Source organism: Hippopotamus amphibius, chromosome 13 (genome assembly GCF_030028045.1).
Source record: "Hippopotamus amphibius kiboko isolate mHipAmp2 chromosome 13, mHipAmp2.hap2, whole genome shotgun sequence".
NCBI classification, from domain to species: Eukaryota; Metazoa; Chordata; class Mammalia; order Artiodactyla; family Hippopotamidae; genus Hippopotamus; species Hippopotamus amphibius.
In genome coordinates this window covers 33,566,118-33,593,944 of record NC_080198.1, presented here as the reverse complement: position 1 = coordinate 33,593,944, position 27,827 = coordinate 33,566,118, and the positions used below count along the sequence as shown (strand labels likewise).

General features: G+C 41.9%; 1 protein-coding gene across 1 annotated transcript in view; it reads left to right on the top strand.

Annotated features, from left to right (window-relative positions):
* The window catches only part of CACNA2D3 (calcium voltage-gated channel auxiliary subunit alpha2delta 3), a 781,884-nt gene that overhangs the window by 479,909 nt on the left and 274,148 nt on the right, over positions 1-27,827 (top strand). Inside the window, exons 12-13 of the mRNA XM_057705866.1 lie at positions 8,259-8,337; positions 24,212-24,345. Of these exons, the coding sequence (XP_057561849.1) occupies positions 8,259-8,337; positions 24,212-24,345 (213 nt within the window). The remainder of the gene's footprint in view (positions 1-8,258; positions 8,338-24,211; positions 24,346-27,827) is intronic.

Here is a 27,827-nt window from a genome sequence, read left to right as displayed (position 1 = left end):
TACAAGAAGTATATAAGACAGCAATTTTTAACCTGAAATCCAGATGTTCCTAGAGAATCCAAGTTTGGACTTTGGTGGAGGAGATGCCCCAAACCTCATGAATCTTATCTGAAATTGTGAATGTACATCCTTGGGCATTTTTTTTGTGGGGAGAAAGTCCATAGCCCTTGTCAAATTCTTGGTGGATATTATGACTTTGCAAAGGTTAATAGAAGGTTTCATTGTTACATCTCTATTGTTATTCCTATTGTGTTAGGAACTGTCAATCTCATTACGCTTAGCTTGTCAAAACCCTTCCCCAGGAAAAATCCTCTTCTTCACTCATAAAAGTCAGTTTCCTCTTCAACCAGACCTGTGGGTATGGCTAGGAAGGCATCCATGAATAAGAGATTTGGCTTTCCTAGGCTCACCTTGTTTGGTTTTACTGTAACAAATTGTCTGAAACACAAGTGGAATGCAACTCTAGCTGATTGGAACTCATTGCTTCCAACCTGTCTTTTCATTTATTGTCACGTTTACCATTGATCACAGTAAGTGGATGAGTGGATGATCCACATGTAGGTGGAGAAAGCACAGTTCAAACTTAGTCAAGATTGCCAAGACAGTGAGTATGGATTTGGACTCACTTGGAACCCAAGTCTCCTGATTTCCAACTGTTTTAAGGGTACTCAGTATTTGTTTTAATGAAATATAGTAAGACACATAGATATGGAAATGACTGTCATGAAGGGAGAGGTTTATTATATTCATAGGCTCCTGGAAGCAAGAGGCATGTCATACTATGCAGGGCCACATGGGGAAGCACCAATACAAGATGAGTGACCCGAGAGAGAGGGGCAACTGGTGGGCTGAAGACTTGATTGTGATTTTCATGGGAAAAAAGAGGCAAAGCAGGATAAGCAATCTTAGAATTGAATAATTTCAGTGGGCTCTGGAATATAGCTGCTGTCCCTAGTTGTCTGGTACCTACCTAGCCCTGGAGTGAGTAGGGCAGTTGAATAACAGCCCAGGGTGTGCACACCTGATAAAAGGAGTTAGCTGGGGACATGGGGTCTGGATGAGTTGGTTTGCATATCAAAGGTGCACTTGAAGGCAAATTGTTTACTATCTCCAAGCTTGGCTAACCGTGGAATGGGCAGTTTCTCCAGGACAGCAAGGGCCCAGATATCAGAGCATCAAAAATACCCCCGAATGAAGTTAATGGAGCTGGATAGTCTAATAGTCTAATGAACTGTATCACCCACCTTTGAGGATGTTTGTAGCATGACTTCTTACTGCTCCATGAAGTGGTGTGTAATCTCTATTCCTCTGTGCTAACCTAGGTTACAGTCTCTGGGTGACCCAGAGACAGCCGTCTCCTTCATTTGGCAAAATACATGGCCATAAAACTGGACTTCTATCCCTGGCCAGAAGATTACAAATGGCATTTTTTGTTTTGGAATTAGGATATTTTCAATACCACACATGAGATATCAGGCATTATGCTTGAGAGGAGGGAGATTATACAGACTCTTAGAGCATCCCCAAAATGACAGTCCATTTTTCATAATGATCTATGATATTCATTTGTTGAAATTTTATTACTTTTGTAATTTAATTCAATTTATCCCATTTTATTGCTGCTCAGGGCACTGTTACCTTATTTGCCTCTCTTGTCCTTCTGGATAAGGATGTTTCTTCTTTTTATTATGAGCACGATGGCTTCTAGATTAAAGCAGCCTGCTCAATAAAACCGTTTTCATTGGCATCAACCTTCTCTGAGCCCACCTCTACTCTTGCAGAATTTTCATGACGACAAATATTGGCAGTGATTTATGAAGCATTTTTGTGGTTAATCAAGTTCCAGTTCTCATTTTCTGCTTAGAGATTTAAGATTTCATTCAGAAATGCTTCCCTGCATCAGAAATCATAGAAATGAGCAAATAACAATAGAAGCTGGTTATGAATATTTTTTGTGATGATACAGATTAAGAACATAGCAACATCAAATTGACTTTTAAACACAAAGACATCAGAAGACTTCTTTCTAAAGCTGAAGAGAAGTTTCTGAGAAATTCTAGGGATATTTTAGCAAATAATTGAGTTGGGCAGTGAGTCAAAAGGGACAGGAGTAGGTGATGTGAAGGTGAGTCCACATGCTTGTTTACAGAGGCTGCTACTTAGCTGAATTGAAATACGGAACCCATGGGTATTGGCAACCATATGTACTGGATGATTCCTTCAGCAAATTTTATTTATAGTTATAATTCATATAAATTGCATGTTTTTAAAGGTAGAGATACTGAATTTGTAGTTAAATGTTATTTTAAAATAAAAGATTGCCTTCGTTTTTAAAAAGTAAAGACTATATATTTGGAGGCTCCTCAGTGCCCTGTCCCCAGCCCTTTCCTCTGTATCTGAATGCAATAGTGGGGTTATTGTAATTTTGAGAAGCAATGCTTTGGGTGTGAACACCCAGCTCAGCAGCTACAGACATCTGGGTACAGATCTGCCATTTCTCAGGGAAAGAAGACAGTGCAGTTGGCTGAACCTGCTCGCCCAGTCTGGTTGGTGCCTGATATTCCTGCCTTGTTGGATTGACACAGGCTTCTTTAAAAATGTCATCTTGATCCAGCTCCTCTGTTTCTTTTTTTAAGCACTCAGTGGACTATAAACTCCTCGAAGTTTGGCCTCAATCTTTTGCAATCTGTAGAAACATCTTTATTGGAAATGGCTTCAAAGATTTCTTAATTACCTGTCCCACTTCTTTTTGTTCAGGCCTTATCTTCTTGGTGGTATGTTTTTAAAGTATTGGACTCCAGCTACCTGTTTCAGACCCACCATGGGTGCTTCTAAAAACTGTAGATCCCTGGGCCTACTTAATCTGAATCTATGGAGGATTGGTGCTCGGGACTGGTGATTCTGATGCCCAGTGAAGTCTGAGACCTCTCGCCCACTGGGGGACAGAGCCACTGTCATCTCTCACCTGCAGTGTTTCAGTGGCCTCCTACTTAGTGTCTCTGCTTCTATTCTTATCTCCCTATGGCTGTGGTCCTCAAACTTGGATGCACATTGAACTCTCCATGGAGAGATTAAAAGTTGAGCCCTGCCTGCAGAGGTTCTGATTTGATTGTCTTGGGCGAGTCCTGGGCATTCAGAATTGTAAGAACATCACAGGAAAGTTGAATGAGCAACCAGGATGAACACAGCTCTCCGAGGCCTGTTCTCCACACTGCAGACAGAATGATCCTTTCACAGGATTATGTGTCAGTCCACATCAGGCTTCTACTCAGTTCCTCCTGTGGCTTCTGTTCTTGCTACAGAAAAAGCCCAGGCTCTAACAGAGGCTGCAAGGCCCACATGATTAGGCACCTGTTGTCTGTCCAAATTCATCCCCTACAGTCTCTCCTACTTCATCCATACTGGTCTTGTCAATATCCCTTGAGTATCCCTATCTCAAGGCTTTGTACCTTCTGCTCCCTTCACCTGGAACATTCTTCCCCAATAGCCATATGTCTTGCTCCCCTACCTCTATCCATGTTTTGTCCAGATCCGTGCTCAAACATCACCTTATCAGGGAGGCCTTCCCTTCCTCCCTTTCTAAAATAGCAGCCCCCATCACTCTTCATTGACCAAGCCTGCTTTATTTTCTTCATAAGCTTTTAATCCAACCAACACATAAATGTTATATATGAATCTGCCTTTTATCATCTGTTTTACTCTCATGAAAATATAGGCTCCCTGAGGACAAACAGTTTGTTCTCTTTATCCATCATATCACCAACTCCAAGAATGGTCCCTGGCACATGCTTGGCGCTCAGAAGTTGCCTGTGGTGGGTGATGAACACTACTCTTGGACTGTGTCAGAAGCACAGGCATTGGTGATCTCCCCTTCAACACTAAAGGGAGTTGTGAAAGCAGTGACAGCCTGTTTCCTGGCTGTGCCGTTGCCCCATGACAGCTCTACTGGCAGCCACTCTCCTTCCCTGTTTTAATGGCTGTAGAAAGGAAAGAGTTTGATTTATTATCTTTGCAAACTCAAAATACCCCATGTTCACTACAGATTGAGAAGAATAGTGCCCCTCTAAGTTTCTGGAGGGAATTGCATCTATATGGGTGAGAAGCATCATTTGTGTTTTGGAAAAACTGTATTGAGTTCTTTGTGTCATCTGGGAAGTTCTATACTAAGTAGATCAAATTAAGTGGCTTTGAAGTGTCCACATCCTAACATTTTATTAAGCTTAATTGGGCTTGTAGACTATTTAAAGACCATCCACACTCAAATGGGAGATCGAAACGAAGAGGTTGATGCAGACCTCCCCCCCGCCCCGTCCCCGCTGCCTTTGTGCTGCATGAATGAAAGTGATGCCTTCATGCCTGTGGATGATAAGCAGAAAGGCCTGGCTTTCTGGGGAGTTTCAGTGTGTCCTGATGACTGCCATGGTCTGAACTGTGCCATGGCCCCTTCCCATGATTATCTGTGCCGTGCACCTGGATTTCAGAACCACCCCCATCTGCCTCTGCTGAGGAGCCTAGCCGTGTAGTAGAAGTATTGGGGCTCAAGGCAGACTTGTCAACGTTTGTTTGATGGAGCATCTTAGGGAAGAAATCTCCAATTATTGGAAATAAAATCTATCAGTTTACAGAATCTATTAGAGATGGAGATGAGGAACAATTTGACTCTGTTACTCATAGAGGTTCTGCATTCACTTCACTGAGCTGTGGAGTAAGGCAGCCCACCCCGCTAGATGCAAGGCCAGAACTTAATTTCCACATACCATTTCTTCTCCTGTTTGATTTTCACTGATACATTTACTCTTCCTATGTCCTTGGAGAATGGTTCAGGAAGTAGCAGTGTCATTACTTTCTTTTCATTTAAAATGGTCTTTAATTATTAAGCAATATTTGTTCATTTGTAAAAGCATTCAAAGGATGTAGAAGTTTTTTTTTCAAAGGATATAGAAGTTTATGGAGTAAAAAGTATAAGTCGCCTTTTAGAAAAAAATATGATTGTATACTACACAATATCATACAACTTGCTTTCCCCCTTGCTAAGATATAATTGATGTCTTTCTCATGAGTACGTAGCTGCATGGTATTCCACTACATGAATTTCCCTTGATTTTTTTAGCCAATCAGCTATCAAGAGAAACTTGGCATTTAACAGGTTTTAACCATTACAAATAATAAAGGTGAAGATCCTTGTCTTTTACATTTTTGTATATTTGTGAAAATGTCTAAAACCGAATTATAGGGCTTTAAGAAGACAGGCACACTACAATTCTCCATGCATCTTTGACTTCATGTCATCTCTGTTACTTTTATTTGTTATCCTGGCTATAAGATAAATGCCTAGAGGTAGAATTACTGAGCCTGAAAAAATTGCAAGTATAAAATGCTATTGTGAAATTGCTCTCCAAAATATTTATTTTAAAGTCTCTTTATTTTGTTGCCAGTTGAAAGGCATTATTGTGAGAAATCCAGGGCATGAACCCAGTATTGTTTGATTATGTTTATTTTATACGCAGAGAGGCAACGAGTCATTTCCACGCCATTTCTACTCAAATAAGGGGGCCAGTTCACTGGGAGCCAAGGACTGCACATAAATGGAAATATTTAACATGATTCTGATTTTCTTTCATAAGCAATAAAATAAAGTACAAACCAACAAAGCAAGTATAATGCTATAAATCTCTTTGCACATACCTGACCTGGGGGACGATGCTGACAGGAGAAGCCACAGTAGTGTCGGCTGTAGGGGTAGCAGTGCTGGTGGAGGCGGTCGTGGTGCTGGTTTTCATGACTGTGGTTATTGTTAGCACATTAATCTTGAGTAATCATGTCTGGTCTGAAGTTTGGTGCAATCCTACTGGTTTTCCAAATGGGTTGCCATCTTTTAAAATCACAAACTGTGTAAGTTTTCCTGATGGTTCACAGTATTGTTTTGCGGTTTTAACTATGCCTCCAAGAGAGAACTCATTTTATCCTCAGGTTCTTCACCTGGACGGCAGAGGAGGTTTGGCACCTGCAGGTACCTTTGCTCAAAACAAATAGGCAGCTTTGTGTCAGGTCTTTTCCTCTTTGCCTGCAAAGATAGACTCATAGCTTTATTTCCTAAGAGCTATCTCTTACACTTTCTGCTTCGTTAAGAACTTGCTTTCTGCAGGTTTTTATCAGTCTGATGTTTTCCTTTTAAATAACTTGAATTTGAAATGAAAGGTGAAGATTTATGAAAAAAAAACCTGAGGCTGGTCTGGCTCCTGTGGGTGCTAGCTCAGGGCCTTGTAGCTGGTTGGGTTGACAGAATCAGCATCTCCAGGAAATGAGAGGAGACCCCAGTGTTATGCTGAGGTCTTGGAAGACCTCTCTCATTAGATCAGGACTTGATGAAACTAAGCAAATCACTTTACTTAACAGAGCCTTAGTTTCCCAGTAAATCACAAGTCTTCAGCTAAAAGCCCATAGTGGCCAGGCAAGAAAAGGGAACAGGGGACAGCACTGTGTAGGAAGTTAAGTAGTAACTACTTTGGGCCTATGAGGTTATGTCTATTTTTTTTCCCAAGGGAGTCAAAATCTCCCAATTAAAAAAAAAGTATCCTTCCTCCCAATGTGATTCCAGTGGGAATAGTGTGGAAAAGAGCTAGGGGAATGAGAGAAACAAAGGCCTCTGTGTCTGCTCATCTGCCCTGGAAGCCCCCTTGCAGGAGCTGTGATGGATGAAAAGACTGCCTTACTGAAGGCTACACAGTGATAATGTATATTTAAACATTTCTTTAAGTTGGAAATAAACCATCACGTAAGAGCTAGTCTTCGAGTCACATGTCTCAGATAAAAGGATGCTCGTAACTAAGACAAAATCTTCATTTTCAGTCAGCTGTGAGCATTTACATTTTTATCCATTCATTAATTGAGTTGTAATGTTCCAAGCACTGTGCCCCATCACAACACAGCCATCCTTTCCCTTGTCGAGTGAATGGTCTAGTGGAGATTAACCTCACAGATGTAACCACACAAGATACTAATTAACTATTGTCACAATAAAGGCTCTGAAGGAGCCGTAGGGGTGCCTGACCCAGTCTGGCTGAGCGGAGGCAACATTAGCTGGAAAGACTGGGGCCACATGCTGAACATAATTCATCTGATATCATGTCTGCATTTAACTCAGTCACAATCTGGTGGCCAACGGACTGACTTGACCTGCCAGAAGAATTTTGTTTGGACTGTGTGGTGTTGACCCACATACCATTTAAAATATGAACTAAAGGATTTTTTTTTTAAACTTTTTATTTTATATTGGAGTATAGCCAATTAGCAATGTTGTGATAGTTTCAGGTGCACAGCAAAGCGACTCAGCCATACATATACATGTATCCATTCTCCCCCAGACTCCCCTCCCATCCAGGCTGCCACATAACATTGAGCAGAGTTCCCTGTGCTATACAGTAGGTCCTTGTTAGTTATCCTTTTTAAATATCGCAGTGTGTACATGTCAGTCCCAAACTCCCTAACTGTCCCTTCCTTCCACCCTTCCCCCCAGTAACCATAATGAACTAAAGGATTTTAACCCTTTTAATTTCTTGTTTTTCTTCCAAATAACCCTCAAGTACAACTTTGGGAGGTGGGTTGTGCTTTATTTCAAAGAATTCTGGCCTCATGAGAGAGATTTGGGAAGGCAATAGAAAGTGAGAGACTCAGGGTTTTACATATATTCTCTGCTGTTTAGGAGCCAAAGTTTAGGAAGGCTAGCGAGGGTTCCCTTCGGTCTCCTGGCCACAGGCTGTACCTCTCATCCCAATTAATTATCACCACAGACAGTAAAAGAGTGTCTGCAGCCTGTCCTCATTATTGTAGGGGGTGGGGGGGCATGATGAGGGTCTTTCTGTGGCATTTTTATTCCCAAGAAGAGCACACTCTGTACATCCTATGCAATGAGGAAAATAGTTGCCGATTTGGTCCAGACCTGGATGATCTTTGTCCATATGTGTGTAGCAAACCCAGGCCCATGATGCTGCCAGTCTCCCATTTCAAGTTATTCTCCTCTGTCGCAAGCTGCACACCGAAAAACAACCACCACCAGCGCCATATGGTTTAAAAGATCAAAGGCCCCAGCTTTAAATATATTTCTAGCTGACTGTACTTCAAATGTCTTAAATATGTTTCTACAGATGGGAAGCATGGAGCATTAAAGAGGTAAACCGCATGTGTGTGAACCATGCTTGTGGCCTGGACAGGAGGATGAAAAGTGAAAACCACTGATCTCTGTGTTCCTTTTCCCTCAGGTCCGCATCTTCACGTACCTCATTGGACGAGAGGCTGCTTTTGCAGACAATCTCAAGTGGATGGCCTGTGCCAACAAAGGTAGGTACCTCTGAGAGGTTCAGTTCTGAATAACTTCTCCATGAATGTGCAGAAATAGAGATAGTCATGAGAAAGTGGAGAGTTCTACCAGCAGGTTATGAATTCTCAGATGAGGTCTGGATGTTCTGAAATGATTATAATCGACTTGTAACCACCTCTCCCAAAATGTTTTATAAACTCTGAGGACACAGTTAAGTGGGGTGGTTAAGCCTCTCCATTCTATTGCTTGGTAGCTGAATGACCTTGGGAGAATTACTATGGCAGAACCATTTACTCTGAGCCAAATATCCATGTGCTCACTCACCCTTCCCAGACCCCTTGCAGGGGTTCTGGCCAATAGGCTTTAAGCAAAACCAACCTGGGTCATTTATGGGCTAAAGCATTCAAGAGCTGATGTGGTGGTATCTGTAGTCTCTTCTGGTCTTGTGAACTCTGAAGCTACGTGATGGAATAAATGAAGTAGCCTGGGTTCCTGAGTGGCTACATCAAGCAGATGCATTTCCACTAACCCTGCCTTCTGCTATCTGCCAGCGCATGATTGATATATAGTCTGTGTGATAAACCTTTGTGTTAAGCCACTGAGATTTCCAGTTTGATGTGTTCCCATAGCATAACTAATTAAGTTAGTTAACTCTAACCTGCTTCAGTGTTCTAATCTTCAAAATGGAGAGGGTGGTAATAGCTTTTCTTTTTGATTTTTATTGAATATAAGGGTTAAAAATGAAATGGTATAGAGTAAGTGGCTAGTTCAGTGCTGGGACATAGTAAGTGCTCAGTAATTATTGGCTTTTCTACATTCACAGGTTAATTGATGAATGATTCCCTGATGTGTGTTGGAAACAATGTTTTGGGGAAGATGCAGGGAGGGAAGTAGCAGGGCCTCCAGTCTATGAAGGGCTTCTTTTCATTCTACACACAACCAAGAAGGCAAAGCACAGGAGCCACATAGGTGGTAGAATCTAGATTCCTTGAGTCTTTTTTTTTTTTAAGATTCCTTGAGTCTTAACCCAGACTCCTTGAGTTCAAATTCAGCCTCTACCAAATACCAGTCATGGTGGTTGATGTTACCAAACCTGCCTGGGTCTGAGTTATATGACCTACAGCACAGGGATAGTGATGATACCTGTCCCAGACAGGTGATGTGAGCATGAAATGAGGCTGTGCAGGTGGAGCCGGTAGCTCAGTGCCTGGCACAAAAATGCCGCATATGATTTCCTGGTGTTGTATTGATCTGTGGTTATGTCTTGTCTCTGCTCTGAGGCTACACAGTCCCTGAGAGCAGACTGTCATTCTGATTTCCTCTTGAGCACTCTGTCAGAGCCTAGCCTCCTGTTCTACATGGAGTGGCTGCTTCTTTAAGGTTTGAAAAATGAGTAAATTGACTCTAAATACTAATAAAGGAAGATATATACTGTTGCACAGTAAATTGGTCTTGGTGGATTTAGGTAGTCTATTTCTACATTGCCCAATAAGACATTCTTTATAAAAATTCCAATGTTTGTACATTATTGGAGAAAAGAGGACTCAAGGAAGGGTTGGCAGGTCTCAGCTTTAGTTTTGGTGACTTAAGGCAAAGTTATTTTAGTTGTAAGCAACCAAAGTTGCTCCCTGAAATTAAAAAGAAGAGTGTTTTGGAGAGACAGGAGAGTGAGTCAAAACCCAGAGTGGGAAGGGAAGCTTGCGTCTCATGAGGGACCAGGGGGCTGTATTTTTGTTTTTCTTTTCCTTCTTGGTTTCTTTCTACATTCCGTGGCATTCTTCTTCTCTATAGCTAGACCTTCTCTGCTAGGGCATGTGCATGTCAAAAGTGGCTACCCCATCCCGTGCAAACCCATCTATCCACACAACGCCTATTGTGGAGAAAGGAAAGTTTATATCTTCTCCATTTGAGACTGATCAGCAACTCTAAATTCTGATTTCAAGCCCCCTCCTTCCTCCCAAAAAAGATTATGACACCCAGCTTGGGCCAGGTCTTCACCCTGCTGAATTACTTGTAGACAGAGGTAAGCCCACAAAGAAGAATATATGTGCTCTGCAGAGGCTCAGCTTTACGGGTGGATAGATGAAGGAAGTTCTCAGGAAATAGGTGCATAGCCAGGCAAGTAAACCTCTGTCTCACTTTCCCTTTGCTTGGCATTGCCTTTAATTATCTGCTTCTACTTGGAGCAATCTTTGAAACAAGTCTCAATTTCCTCATCTAAAAATTGGAGAACTGCACGAAAGATTTGAACATTTCCTTGAAGCTCTGAAGTAACACGTTCTGCATTTATTTAGTTTATTGGCTGGCTCACCTCACTCAAAGGTATCGGTAATTCCGATTGCCTCAGAGTAATGCATTTGGCTTTATTTGAGGGGGAAATATAGGAGGGAAGTAGGCACATGGAGATGGAGGCTGAATGGATCCTAGATTGCCTCTGAGTAAAGAGACCACTGAAATAATTTTTGGAACTTCGTTGACATTTGAGTGAGCTACACTTTCCCCACTCTTTCCTTGATTCTGTGGTCTTGAAAAAAAGAGTTCCTTTCCATTTTTTAATTTTTCAAGGTTTTCCCGTTATTCCTGCCACATCAAGACTGCAATTCTTCCCATCAGCGAGTATGCATTTAGTCATGGGTTATTCTTTTTACCACTGTCTGTGTCCATCTGATGAAAATTACTCAAATTGAAATCTTGTCTTAATCAACTAATATTACACCATAATTTAGTTTTAGTCATTGTTTATAAGAATCTTTGAAGCATCCTTTTGAAGACAATTTAGTCAACTCAGTATTTCAGGGCCTGGCCATAGAATATATAGCCCTTTAGATTTATAAGTTCTGAGCACAGCAACTTGGAAGATCCAAGGAGGTAATAGTAGCTGCTTAGCTGGCCTGGCCTCTGGATTCCACAGTGATTCTCCTTCTCTTCCTGTCCAAATCCAGTTATTTCCTTCCCAGCCAGAATCTGTCCCTCATAATAGTTTCACCTTCCTCCTCTGCTTCTCTTCTTTTTTTCTTTTTTAAATAAATTTATTTATTTATTTTATTGGCTGTGTTGGGTCTTTTTTGCTGTGCGTGGGCTTTCTTTTTAGTTGTGGTGAGTGGGGGCTACTCTTTGTCGTCGTGCACGGGCTCCTTATTGCCGTGGCTTCTCTTGTTGTGGAGCACGGCTCTAGGCATGTGGGCTTCAGTAGTTACAGCACATGGGCTCAATAGTTGTGGTGCATGGGCTTAGTTGCTCCACAGCATGTGGAATCTTCCTGGAGCAGGGATCGAACCCCTGTCCCCTGCACTGGCAGGCAGATTCTTAACCACTGCGCCACCTAGGAAGCCCTCTGCTTCTCTTCTTCTTTTTTTTTTTTAATGAATTTATTTTATTTGTTTATTGGCTGCGTTGGGTCTTCGTTGCTGCACACAGGCTTTTCTCTAGGTCTCTAGAGCGCAGGCTTAGTAGCTGTGGTGCACGGGCTTTAGTTGCTCCGCAGCATGTGGGAATCTTCCCAGAGCAGGGCTCGAACCCGTGTCCCCTGCACTGGCAGGCGGCCTCCTAACCACTGTGCCACCCAGGAAGTCCCCCTCTGCTTCTCTTCTAAAGGGCCTTGGGAATAAAATGCCATTGTTTGCCACTCTTCAAAGTAGCAGTTGCCATCAAAATGTCAGGTTCCAGTCATCTGTGCCCATATAAACATCGGCTTCATGTTGCGTCAGTTATGGGGTTTAGACCACGTAACGTCGGTGAGCAAGTATTCTTCTATGGTCATTAATTAAATCATTGTTTATACTCTCAGATTGTTATAGTATGGAGACAGCATAACATTTTTCATCTCAAGTGTCATGAGGTCCAGGGAGGGCCCCCCCGACATAGTTTTACCCTGACTCAGCCAAGTTCTTCAGTGAAATGAAGCATTAGCATTTGGGGACCAGAGCAGACCCAGGGAAGCCCAGGGAGAAGGCTGTTCACTGACTGACCAGAGTGACTCTAGGGAGGAGCAGCAGTTGTCAGGGCCAGCACATTGTCCCCGGGTCAGTGGTCAAGGACCTGCTACAGGGGCAAAACTTCTCACTTGGAAGTCTGGTAGCCATGGAGACAGTTCTCAGTCATTGAATGTCTGGCGCTGCCCCCGTGGAAATGGATGTCTGAACATATTCATAGTCCTCGCAGGAGTTCTCTGCCTTCTCCAATCCACTAGCAAAATCCAAAGAGGCCTGGAGCTCATTGGTTTTTCTCATTTTATGCATAACGAGGCCCTATCTTGAGGGAACCAGCCCTAATGAGGCAAAGCGGCAAACCATTTTAAATACATTAAAACAATCATTGCCACTGTAGAATGGCTTATGGAATTTAAAATTCTGCATTCACACTATTGGATAAACAAATGAACTGGGAAAACAGGGGCCAACTAGCCCAGATACTCCATAAAGCCTTGATGACCTTCTGTAATGTTCAGTGTGCCAAGATTTTACATAAGCACTGCCTGATTCTCCTTCAGAAATCACAGTGAATGGAGTGTTTTCCAGCTGTGCAAATAAAGAAGGGTCTCTGTGTTTGGTTCTCAACCTATCCGTCATCGTTAGGTCAAATAGAAACGCCACATGAGTCTCTCTTGGTTGTCTGCTCATCCTGTCCGTTTTTGATAGGCTAATGGTCATTCTCTCCTTGTTTGAAAGAGAACTGGTGGCCTGAGCCCTCCTTGGAAGTTCAGAGCCATAGCCTTTTTCCACTAGAAATCTCTTAACCTTACTATACCTTTCCAAGTGTCACATTTATGAGGACAGAATGGTTGTTTGGAGTAAGGAAAAAGTGGAAATTAAATTTTTTTGCTATTTCAGAAAAGGTGGAAGAAGGCAAAAATGACAATTATTGAGATATCTTTGTATAATTTTTTTTTGTACTTTTTGACCAATAGCTCTCTAGTTCCCTAACCTCAGCCCCTGGTAACCCCCTTTCAACACTGTTGCTATGATTTTCACTTTTTTAGATTCCACATGTAAGTGATACCGTACAGTATTTGTCTTTCTCTATCTGACTTATCTCACTTAGCAAGATATACTCAAGTTCCATTCATGTTGTTGCAAATGGCAAGATTTCCTTGTTTCTCATGCTGAATAAAATTCCTGTGTGTGTGTACAGTGTATCTTTTTAATCCATTTATCCATTAATGGAGACTTAAGTGTACATTCTGTAGAACTTGAGAATTTGAGTGGAAAGGGTAATAGTTGTGAAGATGAAGATGGTGCTACTATTGTTAATAGCAACTAAGGATGACAGACTGCTTACTAAGTGCCAGGTAAGGTGCAGAATACTCTTGTGTATTATCTCTTTTGACCCTCATTAAAGCTGTGTAAGGTGCATGAGAAGGAGACTGAGACTCAGAGAGACTAGCAGCTTCCCTCAGGTTACCAGCTAGCAGGTGGTAGAGCCAGGATTGAGGCCCAGGTAATCTGAAGTCTGAGCCTAACTCTTCACCAGGGTGTGAGGTTGCTTCTCTTTGGGCAGAAGAAAGTTGTGGTTCATAGAGGAATGTTTCCCGTGATTTGAGAGAATCTAGGTAAAAGAATCTAGGTGTTGAGAAAGGACTTTAGTGGTCTGTAGCTAATAAAGACTGGAGCTGGAATTTATACCCAGCCTACATGTCCTGCTTCAGCTTGTGTAGGCACGTGGTCCAGTTTCTGACATTTTACAAGTGGAGACATTAAGGCTAACTGAGGAGACGAGGCAGGGTGGGATGGGGCACAGCGATAGAGCTGCAGGCAAGCCAGCCTCCTAGCTCCACAGTGGGATCCTTTAAATTATTTTTTTCTAATATGAAATTTGAAATTAAAAATGTAGTATTATTCACACACAAAAAGACTTGCTCCTACATCAGAGGTTCTGGCTGATTCTGATAGTTTCACACTTGGGAGCCCCCTTCTCCAGATGGCACATGTCCACTGAGGCCCCAGGGCTCCCTGCCCTAGTGGTCATCCTCTCCTTCGTCTGTTCTTGCCAATTCATTGGACATGTGCCCTTCAGCTCTCAGGGCCCACAGGCCTCTTACTGGTTATTTGTAACAGTCCAAGGAGATGTAGAGGTAGAAAGTTGTTTATAAATTGTGCATTTTCCTACAGGAAAAAAAAGCGCTTTTTCAGCAGTGTGTGATGTTGATGGGGAGGACGAAGATGGGACAGAATATTGTGAGGGTCTTCCAAGAACTCTGTTGTTCTCTAAGGGGGTGCACACCAGGTCACACCAGCAACATCACTGCCCATCTTATTGCCCTGAGAAGACTGGAACCTGATCACTGGCTTTATTGTTTTCAGCTTGCCTTATGCCAGAGGGGAAAAGAGTTTTTGAAAAGACTCAAAGCGAGCAGTGCCCATTTACTTTTACCAAAAGTAAAACGAGGACCTTACCTGGTGAGGCAGACAGCCATGGTCTCCCACCAAGGAGCAGGTTCTGGGGTCCCTCAGATCTGGTGTCATTTGCAAAGCAGAGTGTTGAATGATGTGCAGGTGGAGCATCTCATGCAGACGCACCTCTTAGACAAGGGACTCTTAAGAAATTTCTAATTAAGGGTAGTAAAATATCAGAAATACGAAGCACCAGGCTGCATGTGGTTTATCATACTGAGTAGCTGTAACCCAGAGTTCACAGGAGGCTCTGTAAGGGAATAAGGTAAATAAATTGATGTTGTGGAGAAAAATGAGCAGATCATTTGTAATAGGTAGCTAATTTCAGCATTAATTACTCCTTGGTAATTACCAAAAGATTGCTGATTCTGTTTTCTTACATGATATATGAAGTCCAAAAAGGCACATTAAAGAAGAGAATAAACATTCAAGAGCTAGAATTTAAGAGAAATAAAAAGAGGTGGGGAAGGGGGAAAGTGGCCAGTTCAGAGAATGCAGAGGGGGAATGAGGGAAGCATCTATGGTTACAGCCAAAGAGTCCAGCCCTCAGCGACTTCCTGTTATCCATCAAAAGGTACATTTGTTAACTAAAACTTATATGAAAAACATTTAAAAACGAAAGAGATTCAGAAAAGTTTTACAGTTTAATGGATTGGGTTAGATGATCGGATTTGCATGAAGCTTTGCCGTGTACATTATTAATATTATTTTTGTAATTCTAGCTTTTCTTACCTTTTATACATCTGCATTTCTGGTCTATACATTGAAATATAAGTTAGAACAGTGGCATAGGTTTTGAGTAGACCTTTGGTGCTCGCTACTCTGCATCTGCCAGGAACCACAGAGGGCAGCCATATAGTTCCTCACCCCATCCTCAACCTTTCCCAGCCACAGAGATACAAACAGCCCATTAAGGGTGTCCTTCCAGAGGAGGACCTCTTAGCAGCCATGCTGTTCTTTCCCATGACAGGAAGAGGCAGTGTCTTCAGTGGTTAAGAGCAAAGGTTTTGGAATCAAATGAATCTGGATATGAATTGATCCAGGACAAATTGCTGAACTCTGTTGTTTCTGTTTCCTCCCTATACAGTGAACACACACACATGTTGAAGTGTTGTGTTACCCAAGTGTAGAGAGGCAAGGTGAATCTCAGTAAGGCCTTGGTGAATGTCCTGGCTTCAGTAATGGCTATCACAGACCCGTGTTCTGGTTCTGGGAATATCACTCTGGACAAGGCAGGCACCAGCTTTATGTAACATTTCATGGAGCCAATATTCCACTGAAAGAGAACAAAGTAAACAAGTAAGTCAGAATTCAGCATTGGTGAACCTTCAGAAGAAAGTGAAGGCAAGGTGAAGCGAGAGGAAATACGTTCAGACAGCTAACCCCTGAATGATCAACAGGAACCCTCCGTAGAAAACTGGATAAATGGTGTGCCAGGCAGAGGGCAGAGAAAATACTAGCGCCTGGGGAGGGTCAGGTGTGTGGATGAGGACGGAAGGGAGTGAGGTGATCCAGGTAGGCAGGGGCCTAGAGAAGGAGAGTCTTAGAGGTCAGGTAAGAAATTTGGATTTTATTCTAGCTCTGAAGAGAAGCTGTTTTAGGATTTTAGGCAGGGAGATGATGATTTGCTTTATGCTTTAGATGATTCCTATGATTGCTGTCAGGAGTCTAGATAACAAGGAGAGGGATTTGTGGGGGCTGGGGGGCTGTTGCTGTACCCTGGGGGAGAGAGAATGGAGTCTGGAATAGGGCGGGAGCAGTGCAGATGGGGACCTGGACTTTAGCCATATTTTAGAGATAGGGCCAGAAGAACATGTTGGTGGATTAGCTATGGGGTGGGGTGAGGAAATGTTGGCTGTCAAGGATAATTCTTCGTTTTGGGCCCTGTTGGGCAGTGGCGTCATTTGTTGAGATGGGAAAGACCCAATGGGGGAGGAATGGGTTTGGCCAGGGAAATCAGGAGTTGGCTTTGGATGAGTTCACTCTGAGAATCCTGTTAGTCATCCCTGTGGAGGTGTCAGGTATACAGTTGGCTATGGGTCTGTAGCTCTGGGGAGAAGCCAGCGTTTTGTAACTTTTCAGAACTTTGATTATGATAAGCAAGGCCAAGTGAGGATGATCCCTCAGCTCCATCCCCTTCCAAATGTATGATTGTTTTTCCTTCCCATTCCCCCTCTATGCGGAGACTCTCTCTCTCCCATCCCCCTCCTTCTATTTATTCCCTCTCTTCTCTTAGCCCTATTTTGGAAAACCCAAATCAGGGATTTTTACTCTTGGCTTTCAGGATTAGAATGAAAACACAGACAACCAAGAAGAACTCCTCCCAAGAGAGGCTGTCTTTACTGCACATTTGGTACAGGAACCAAAATAGAAACAGTGCTATACTGTGAATTGAAGACCCTTCATGTAGAGCTGAAGGTTTGCCCACTAAAGAGGAGATGGAATGTTTTCTTTCTTATTCAAACACTGATTGCAGTCGTGGTTTATGGAGGGCTGGTAACTGTGGATGCTTGCTGTCATCCAGTAATCTTCTTTAAAACCTGTCTTTCCCACTGTGCCTCCAAGAGGGGCCACCTGGAAGCCTCACATGAATATTAACGCAGATGGACCTCCCTAACTGTAGTGCCTGACCTCTGAGGGAGTGCCAAGGTGCACATGGGCCCTGTCCCAAAGCCCTGAACTAGAGCAGGGTCTCACAGGACTTTGGGGCTCAGTTTCCACGGGGATGGGTGAGACTGACCCTGGCCAGGAGGGTGGAGTGGACAGGACTGACAATGCATGTTAATTAGCACTGTGCAGAGCTGTCACCAGGAAGCCAGAAGCCACATGGTCCCAACCTGGTTTGGGGTGGGTACACCAAATTCAAACCAGCTGGCCTTTGTTTGGAAATGCCCTGGGAGGGTCCTGGTCCTTTTTGGACAACAAAAGGGCTGGTGTTTCCTTACCCTGAGCCATGTATTAAACACTAAGAAGTTCTATAAACACTATAGCAAGTGGTATGACAGATCTGGCTTCAGAGGCACACATACACTCTCTGATTTGTTGGCAAGTAGGAGCGGGCATAAACTTAGTTATAAGAGTCCTTATTTAGAGGCATGAGGAGGAAACATGAATCTGTCCATCCAGTGTCTCCTTGCTTAAAATGCATCTGTGACTACTTGCCTGTAGGGTAAAACCTAAACTCCTTCCCAAGATCTTATGTGACAGTCCCTCTGCTCATTCCTCTGATCTTATAACACTACTCTCTCTCCCTTAGCTTTCTACTCCAGCCATTCTGAGCCATTTTCAGTTCCTAGAATGGGTCTGACTCTGACCTTGGGCCTTTACTTACATTCCTTGCTTTGCTGGACACAGTCTTTAACCCCTCTTCCTCTAGCTGATTGGTCTCATCTGTCAGATTTCAGCTGTACTGACCCTTCTTCAGTGTAGCCAAGAGATTGGATGTCCCTGCTGTGTGCTTTTCTATAATGTTGATTGTGCTATTTTGTATTTGTCAGCTTACTCAGACCTCCTCTGCCTCCAGGAAGCAGGGGTCATGCTCATCTAGTTAACCCCTGCTCCTCCACAGCTAGGCACCAAGAAAGCCTTCCATAAATGTTTAAATGAAGGGCCCCTTCCTGGGGATCCAGACCTATGCTCAGTTCAGCCCTTCTTTTCTTTCTTTCTTTTTTTTTTTAAGAACTTTTATTGAGATACAGTTAACATACAATAAACTGCATATATTTAGAGTGTACTATTTGGCATACCAATCTCCCAATTCATTCCCCACCAACACTCCCCACTTTCCCCACTTGGTGTCCATAGGTTTGTTCTCTACATCTGTGTCTCTGTTTCTGCATTGCAGACTGGTTGATTTGTACCATTTTTCTAGATTCCACATATATGTGTTAATATACGATATTTGTTTTTCTCTTTCTGACTCACTTCACTCTGTATGACAGTCTCTGGGTCCATCCACGTCTCTACAAATGTCCCAATTTCATTGCTTTTTACAGCCGAGTAATATTCCATTGTATGTATGTACCACATCTTCTTTATCCATTCATCTGTTGTTTGGACATTTAGGTTGCTACCATGTCCTGGCTGTTGTAAATAGTGCTGCAATGAACATTGGGGTGCGTGTGTCTTTTTGAATGATGACATTCTCTGGGTGTATGCCCAGCAGTGGGATTGCTGGGTCATGTAGTAGTTCTGTTTTTAGTTTTGCAAGGAACCTCCATACTGTTCTCCTTAGTGGCTGTATCAGCTTACATTCCCACCAACAGTGCAAAAGGGTTCCCTTTTCTCCACACCCTCTCCAGCATTTACTGTTTGTTGATTTTCTGATGATGCCCATTCTAACTGGTGTGAGGTGATACCTTATTGTCATTTTAATTTGCATTTCTCTAATAATTAGTGATGTTGAGCAGCTTTTCATGTGCCTCTTGGCGATCCATATGTCTTCTTTGGAGAAATGCCTGTTTAGGTCTTCTGCCCATTTTTGGATTGGATTGTTTGTTTTTTTGATATTGAGCTGAATGAACTATTTATATATTTTGGAGATTAATCCTTTGTCTGTTGATTTGTTTGCAAATATTTTCTCCCACCTTCTGGAGAGTTTTTATCATAAATGGGTGTTGAATTTTGTGAAAAGCTTTTTCTGTATCTATGGAGATGCAGAAGGTTGTTATCCTTCACTTTGTTAATATGGTGTATCACATTGATTGATTTGTGTATATTGAAGAATCCTTGCATTCCAGGGATAAACCCCACTTGATCATGGTGTATGATCCTTTTAATGTGTTGTTGGATTCTGTTGGCTAGTGTTTTGTTGAGGATTTTTGCATCTAAATTCATCAGTGATATTGGTCTGTAATTTTATTTTTTTGTAGTATCTTTATCTGATTTTGGTATCAGGGTGATGGTGGCCTCATAAAATGAGTTTGGGAGTGTTCCTTCCTTTGCAATGTTTTGGAAGAGTTTGAGAAGGATGGGTGTTAGCTCTTCTCTAAATGTTTGATAAAATTCACCTGTGAATCCATCTGGTCCTGGACTTTTGTTTGTTGGGAGATTTTTAATCACAGTTTCAATTTCATTACTTGTGATTGGTCTCTTCATATTTTCTATTTCTTTCTGATTCAGTCTTGAAAGGTTATACCTTTCTAAGAATCTGTCCATTTTATCCAGGTTGTCCATTTTATTGGCATGTAGTTGCTTGTAGTAGTCTCTTATGGTGCTTTTTATTTCTGTGGTGTCCATTGTAACTTCTCCTGTTTCTTTTCTAATTTTATTGATTTGAGTCCTCTCTCTCTTTTTCTTAATGAGTCTTGCTAGAGGTTTATCAATTTTATGTATCTTCTCAAAGAGCCAGCTTTTAGTTTTATTGATTTTTGCTATTGTTTTCTTTGTTTCTATTTCATTTATTTCTGCTCTGATCTTTATGATTTCTCTCCATCTACTAACTTTGGGTTTTGTTTGCTCTTCTTTCTCTAGTTTCTTTAGGTGTAAGGTTAGATTGTTTATTTGGGATTTTTCTTGTTTCTTGAGGTAGGATTGTATTGCTATAAAGTTCCCTCTTAGAACTGCCTTTGCTGCATCCCATAGGTTTTGGATCATTGTGTTTTCATTGTCATTTGTCTCTAGGTATTTTTGGATTTCCTCTTTGATTTCTTCAGTGATCTCTTGGTTATTTAGTAGCGTATTGTTTAGCCTCCATGTGTTTGTGTTCTTTACAGTTTTTTTCCTGTAATTGATTTCTAATCTCATAGTGTTGTGGTTGGAAAAGATGCTTGATACAATTTTAATTTTCTTGAAATTACCGAGGCTTGATTTATGACCCAAAATGTGATCTATCCTGGAGAATGTTCCATGTGCACTTGAGAAGAACGTGTAATCTGCTGTTTTTGGATGTAATGTCCTATAGATATCTATTGAATCAAGCTGATTTATTGTGTCATTTAAAGCTTGTGTTTCCTTATTAATTTTCTGTGTGGATGATTTGTCCACTGGTGTAAGTGGGGTATTAAAATCCCCCACTATGATTGTGTTACTGTCAATTTCCTCTTTCATAGTTGTTAGCATTTGCCTTATGTATTGCGGTGCTCCTATGTTGGGTGCATATATATTTATAATTGTTATCTCTTCTTCTTGGATTGATCCCTCGATCTTTATGTAGTGTCCTTTCTTGTCTCTTGTAACATTTTTTATTTTAAAGTCTATTTTATCTGATATGAGTATTGCTACTCCAGCTTTGTTTTGATTTCCATTTACTTGGAATATCTTTTTCCATCCCCTCACTTTCAGTCTGTTTGTGTGCCTAGGTCTGAAGTGGGTCTCTTCGAGACAGCATATGTATGGGTCTTGTTTTTGTATCCCTTCAGCCAGTCTGTGTCTTCTGGTTGGTGCATTTAGTCCATTCACATTCAAGGTAATTATCAATATGTATGTTCCTATTACCATTTTCTTAATTGTTTTGTTGTTGTTTTTGTAGGTCCTTCTCTTCTCTTCTGTTTCCCGCTTAGAGAAGTTTCTTTAGCATTTGTTGTAGGGCTGGTTTGGTGGTGCTGAATTCTCTTAGCTGTTGCTTGTCTGTAAAGCTTTTGATTTCTCCATTGAATCTGAATGAGATCCCTGCTGGGTAGAGTATTCTTGGTTGTAGGTTCTTCCCTTCCATCACTTGAAATATATCATGCCACTCCCTTCTGGCTTGCAGAGTTTCTGCTGAGAAATCAGCTGTCACTCTTATGGGAGTTCCCTTGTATGATATTTGTCATTTTTCCCTTGTTGCTTTTAATAACTTTTCTCTGTCTTTAATTTTTGTCAATTTGACTACTATATGTCTTGGCGTGTTTCTCCTTGGGTTTATCCTGCCTGGGACTCTCTGTGCTTCCTGGACTTGGGTAGCTATTTCCTTTCCCATGTTAGGGAAGTTCTCAACTATAATCTCTTCCAATATTTTCTCAGGTCCTTTCTCTCTCTCTTCTCCTTCTGGGACCCCTATAATGCGAATGTTGGTGTGTTTAACATTGTCCCAGAGGTCTCTTAGGCTGTCTTCAGTTCTTTTCATTCTTTTTTCTTTATTCTTTTCCACATCAGTAATTATCACCATTCTGTCTTCCAGGTCACTTATTCGCCCTTCTGCCTCCATTAATCTGCTATTAGTTCCTTCTAGTGTATTTTTCATTTCAGTTATTGTGTTGCATATCTCTGTTTGTTTGTTCTTTATTTCTTCTAGATCTTTGGTAAGCTTTTCTTGCAACTTTTTGATCTTTGCATCTAGTCTTTTTTCAAAGTCCTGGATCATCTTCAGCATCATTATTCTGAATTCTTTTTCTGGAAGGCTGCCTGTCTCCTCTTCATTTAGTTGTTTTTCTGGTGTTTTATCTTGTCCCTTCATCTGGTACAAAGTCCTCTGCTTTTTCATTTTCTCTATCTTTCTGTGGCTGTGATTTTCAGTTCCACAAGACGAAATACTGCTGATACTGCTGTCTGCCCTCTTGTAGAGGAAGCTATCTAGGAGGCTCGTGGGTGCTTCCTGATGGGAGGGACTGATGGTGGGTAGGGCTGGGTGGGCGGAGCTCAGTAAAACTTTAATCTGATTTGGTGGGTGGAACTCAGTAAAACTTTAATCTGCTTGTCTGCCAGTGGGTGGGGCTGTGTTCCCACCTTGTTGGATGTTTGGCCTGAGGCTACCTAGCACTGGAGCCCACAGGCTCTTTGGTGGGGCTAATGGCGGACTCCGGGAGGGCTCACGCCAATGAGCACTCCCCAGAACCCCTTCCGCCAGTGTCCCTGTCTCCTCGGTGAGCCACAGCTGCCCCCCACCTCTGCAGGCAACCCTCCAACCCCAGCAGGTAGATCTGGTTCAGTCTCCTATGGGGTCACTGCTCCTTCCCCCTGGGTCCTGGTAAGCACACTTTTTTGTGTGCCCTCCAAGAGTGGAGTCTCCGTTTCCCCCAGTCCTGTGGAGGTCCTGCAATCAAATCCTGCTGGGTTTGAAAGTCTGATTCTCTGGAAATTCCTCTTCCCATTGCTGGACCCCCAGGTTAGGAAGCCTGACGTGGGACTCAGAACCCTCACTTTAGTGGGTGGACTTCTGTGGTATAACTGTTCTCCAGATTGTGGGTCACCCACCCAGCATTTATAGGATTTGATTTTAACACGATTGCACCCCTCCTACCATCTCATTGTGGCTTCTCCTTTGTCTCTGGATGCGGGGTGGGGTTTTTTTGGTGAGTTCCAGTGTCTTTCTGTCGATGATTGTTCAGCAGTTAGTTGTAATTCCAGTGCTCTTGCAAGAGGGAGTGAGCGCATGTCCTTCTACTCCACCATCTTGATTCCTCCCTTCAGCCTTCTCTCCTAACAGCTCCTAACCCACAGCAAAGCCAACAGGACCCCATGCTGAAGAGGAGCATAGCAATGCCTGAACTCGAGTTCAAAATGGCATCTCCGTCCACAAGATGATAGCATGTTTAGAACTTTTTATGTTTCTGAGAAACCATGTCTACCCAGCATATTCTAAAGGCAGGTCTGGTAACCACATGAGGGCTTGAGCTGGAGTTTTAGCCTCAAACACACAAAGGCAAAATTCTGTAGAAGCAAAAGGCATAGATTAAGAGACTCAAGCCTGGATTCACCTTCTGTATTTGCCACTTGATACCAGTGAGAACATGGGTGAAACATGTTTGTTTTGCGTCAGTCATCTTGTCTTTAAATTGGGCTCGGTTATCCCCACTTCATCATGTTGTCAAGAATAAATGAGGCAAAGCTTATCGAGTATTTAGCAAATTTTGTGCCTGTTAATACGCACTCAAAAATTAACTATCTGGGAGCGGTATAAATTGGGAGATTGGGATTGACATATACACACTACTATATGTAAAATTGGTAACTAATAAGGACCCACTTTATAGCATGGGGAACTCTACTCAGTTGTTGTAATGACCTATATGGGAAAAGAATCTAAAAAGGAGGGGATACATGTATGTGTATAACTCATTCACTTTGCTGTACACCTGAAACTAGCACAACATTGTAAGTCAACTATACTCCAATAAATATTTTTTAAAAAGAAGAAATTAATTAATTGTAACTGTTTTTGTTATACTTATAAAAATAGGATAGCCTTTAAATCTTGTGCTTTTTCCCACTGGAAATAAATACACTAAAGTGAAAAAAGGGGGGAAGGGCTTACAAAATGGCATGTAGAGAGGACTCCCCTTTTATCAGAGAAGGTGTATGTATATGTATATGTATAGAAAACACCTGGGAAGAAATTCTCCAGAGGATTAACAGGGACTTCTTCTAGGAGGTGAGTGGTTTAATCTTCATTTTATTCTTTTTGCTTGATTCTGTTTTCTAACATGAACACATTGCTCATGAAACGGGTGATGGTAGAGAGGAGACATAATGTTTAAAAAGGAAAAGAGAAGAAAGAAAATAGCTCAAGGCTAAGAATGCATGGTGTAGGCATGCCCCCCAATTGTAGATCTTCCTGTCTTTACTAAACATGGTTCTCCCTTGACAGGATTTTTCACCCAGATCTCCACCTTGGCTGATGTGCAAGAAAATGTCATGGAATACCTCCATGTACTCAGCAGACCCAAAGTCATCGACCAAGAGCACGACGTGGTGTGGACTGAAGCGTACATTGACAGCACTGTGAGTCCCCGGGGCCCCGGGGGTTGTATCATTCCTCCTCGATAATGGCGTTCAGTGACATCTTTCTTTTTTGTACAGTTTGCCTTGGTCTCTTGGCAGGCAAGGTTGGTGACAACTCCTAATATCAGAAAATGTAACAGACTTTTCTGGAAGGTGTCTGGTCAGCACAGAAAACTCACTTTTGGCTTCTGTCCTCTCTACTTTTTTTTCCTTCTCACAAGTGTACAAATTCTGTCCGTGTGGCAATGATGACAGGCGTGTTAGGTTCGGTTCTCATCATCATTGGAGAGGCCCAGTCCTGGGGATGAATCTTGGGTCTCAACTTGGGAAGGTGGGATCAAAGCTCAGTTCTGACAGTGAATCGAAGCTGCGGTAGAGGCCACAGCTGCCTTTTCTTCCCGTGGACAAGTGAGAAAATACTTCAGGGGTGGTTATGTAGGCACTGATTGTTATTGCAGCTCTGGCCATGGGCTCATTCTAAAGCCAAATTCCAAGCAAAAATTAGCTTGGGGCCGAATTAGCTCAAAAGGAGGAGTGTTGCCAATCATCAAGTAATGGCTCAATGGCCGGGTGTCTGGTGTAATTGCTGGGTGATTTTTCATAGTGATAATGAGTCTGCTGGGAGTGGCGTTTTTCATTTATTGATTGTAAGTGTCCTCAGAGGGCCCCTCTCCCATCGTTTGTGTTGGGATTAACATCACATGAATCACTGTAACCCAGACACAGCCATCCTCCAGAGTGATCTCAATGGCTGCCCTGGGCTGGCTTTTCTCTCCACGAGCTCTCTCATTCCTGCTGCTCTCTGGCAGCTGCAGGCAAATGCAGGGCAGAAGCAGCATATGGGAGCCCATCTTGGGGAATAGCATAGCCGCCTGCACCCCCTCCCCCACAGTCTTAAGTACACAGTGGGACCGTGGAAATATGAACTAGTCAGGAAGGGGTACCCTTCCCCAGGGGAAATTACCCTGAGTAGAGATGAGTGTTAAGCTGAAGAACCCTCTCTGGTTGCCAGGGAGACCTTGGGCTTTTATCATATTCAGAGTCTAACCCCAGTTTGGTTGAGAATCATGGAAGTGAAATAACTAAGCCACCCTATTTGTGTCACCACCATACTAACAGTAATAACAGAATTACAATGGTGATGGTTTCATCTCTTCTTCATATGTATGGTTGAGTAAGGTCAGGGAGGAGAAGAAGAGGAGGGCGGCCAGCAGAATCAGAGTGATTCAGACACCCAGTAGTTATATGTGAAAACCCTGAACAGCAGGTTGTAATCTTATTTGTTTCATCAATGTAAAAAATATAAAACAGAGTCTCCAATGGGACCAGCACCTAGATAGACAGACAGATCGGTAAAATAGAAGACCCAAAAAACAGACCCACTGACATATGGAAATTTAATACGTGATAAAGGTGGCATCTCAAATCAGTGGGGCTAGGATGGGCTTTGTAATAAATGCTTTTGGGAAAACTAGGTAGCTATTTAGAAAAAGATAAAATTAATTATTTTCTTCACATCATATCCAAGAAAGAAATCAAGGGGATCAGAGACCTAAACTGTAAAAAGTGAAACCATATAAGCACTAGAACAAAATCTAGTGAATTCCTCTATAACCTGGGTCCAGAGAAAGGCTTTCTAACAAGGACTCCAAAACCCAGATGCAATATAAATAAAAATAGATTTGACTACTTAAAATATAAACAAAACCAAACCCAACTTTTGTAAGTAAAAAAAATCAAGCACAGTCGAAAAGAAGAGAAGTCAAAAAGCAAATGGTAAAATAGGAGGAAATATGCAACATATAGCATGCATAAAGAACTAATAATCCTAATATATAAAGAACTTTCAAAAATTAAGGGGGAGACCCCAAAATTCCTATAGAAAAAAATAAGAAAAAGACATGAGCTAATTCACACAAAAATAATAAAAGTGGTTTTTAAACATATGAAATATGTACAACTTCACACATAGTAAGAAAAATGCAAATTAAAGTATGGTGAGTACCATTTCTCTCACCTATCAGAATAGCAAAAATGAAAAGCTTAACTTTGTTGGTGAGGTTGTGGGGAAGGGACATCCATACTTTGCTTGTGGGAAGACAGAATGGGGTGTCTCTCAGAAGGGGAATGTGCATTTACCCTTTGACCCAGAAATCCTACTTCTAGGAATTAACCCTGGAGATAAACCTCCAACAATCCAAAAATACATATGCACAGGTTTGTTCACTGCAGAATTGCATGTAATTTCAAAATATTGAAAGTTACCTAAATCCCCAACCATAAGAAATCAATTGGGTAAACTATAGTACATGGAGTCTTAATGTTAAAAGCAAAACAAGCCTGAAATATTTTGTGCCAGACACTAAGGAAGCACTCAAAACAATGAGGTCATGTCCAAAGGCCCAAGACTCAGCGTGAAGGGGCTCTCACTGGTCGATTCACAATAAAAAAGAGAATAATGGACTATAGCTTAATAAAACAGAAATCCATGTATTCCAGAGAAATCAACAAATCTCAAACAGATGGACTAAATAGATGATGAGGTTGATGGGAAGGAGTGGGGTGTGTAGTGGGCAATGGGATGCTGCCTGGTGGGTATGGAGGGAAGGAATCATGAGATAGAAAATCACCAGTGGGCAACCATTTTAGTAAAGACTGATTCGGACAAAGGTCGTGCATGGATGCTAAATCTAGGGGGGAATTTTGATGATGAGCGGGATGTTTTCATGGTCTCAAAGTGCTACCCTAGAGATTTGTGACTCGTTGGGATGCGGGGGAAAAACAGTATCTATCCAGTGGGAGAATTCAACAAAATCTTTAGCAGGTCATCAAAATTAGTGTCACCAGTGCAAAGCAGATGGACATTATGTACTTTTGGTAAAGGACACATCACACATATAGAGTATCCTGGCTGGGGTTGCGTAACCTGAAGATCATGGGGAGGAAGAGGATAAGGCTTTGTATTAATGTAATGTCTTACTTTAGATAAGTTAATCACTTAAATAAATTGTTCTAGATTTACTAATCACATACATACATACATACATATTTACACACGCACATATATGTTTATAAATGGGGGGCGGTTATGAGACAGGGAAAACCCATTGCTACCGCAGCTTTTCCACTAAAGAACTGACAGCAGAGGTAAAGAAAATGGTCTGGAAGCAGCTCTGGGCAAACGGTACAGAGGAATTGTCTTTGAAGTCTTGTGCTTCATCTTAAACATTTACATGAAATTTGCATTCTGTGCCATAATCATCTTTACTTACTTTAAAATAAAACGATGCTTTAAGTGGCTCATTATTAATTAAAATGGTAGGTCAAGGTGACAGAGCTCATTTATTCTACCTCTTCAAGAGCCTTTTGATGTACATAAAACTAAACCCCCAGAATATGCTTGTCCCTGAAATGATAGCTCAGCACTGCGTCTGTGTTGTATCTTTGCAAATAGCCCTGATAAATAAATTCCCTAGTAGAAT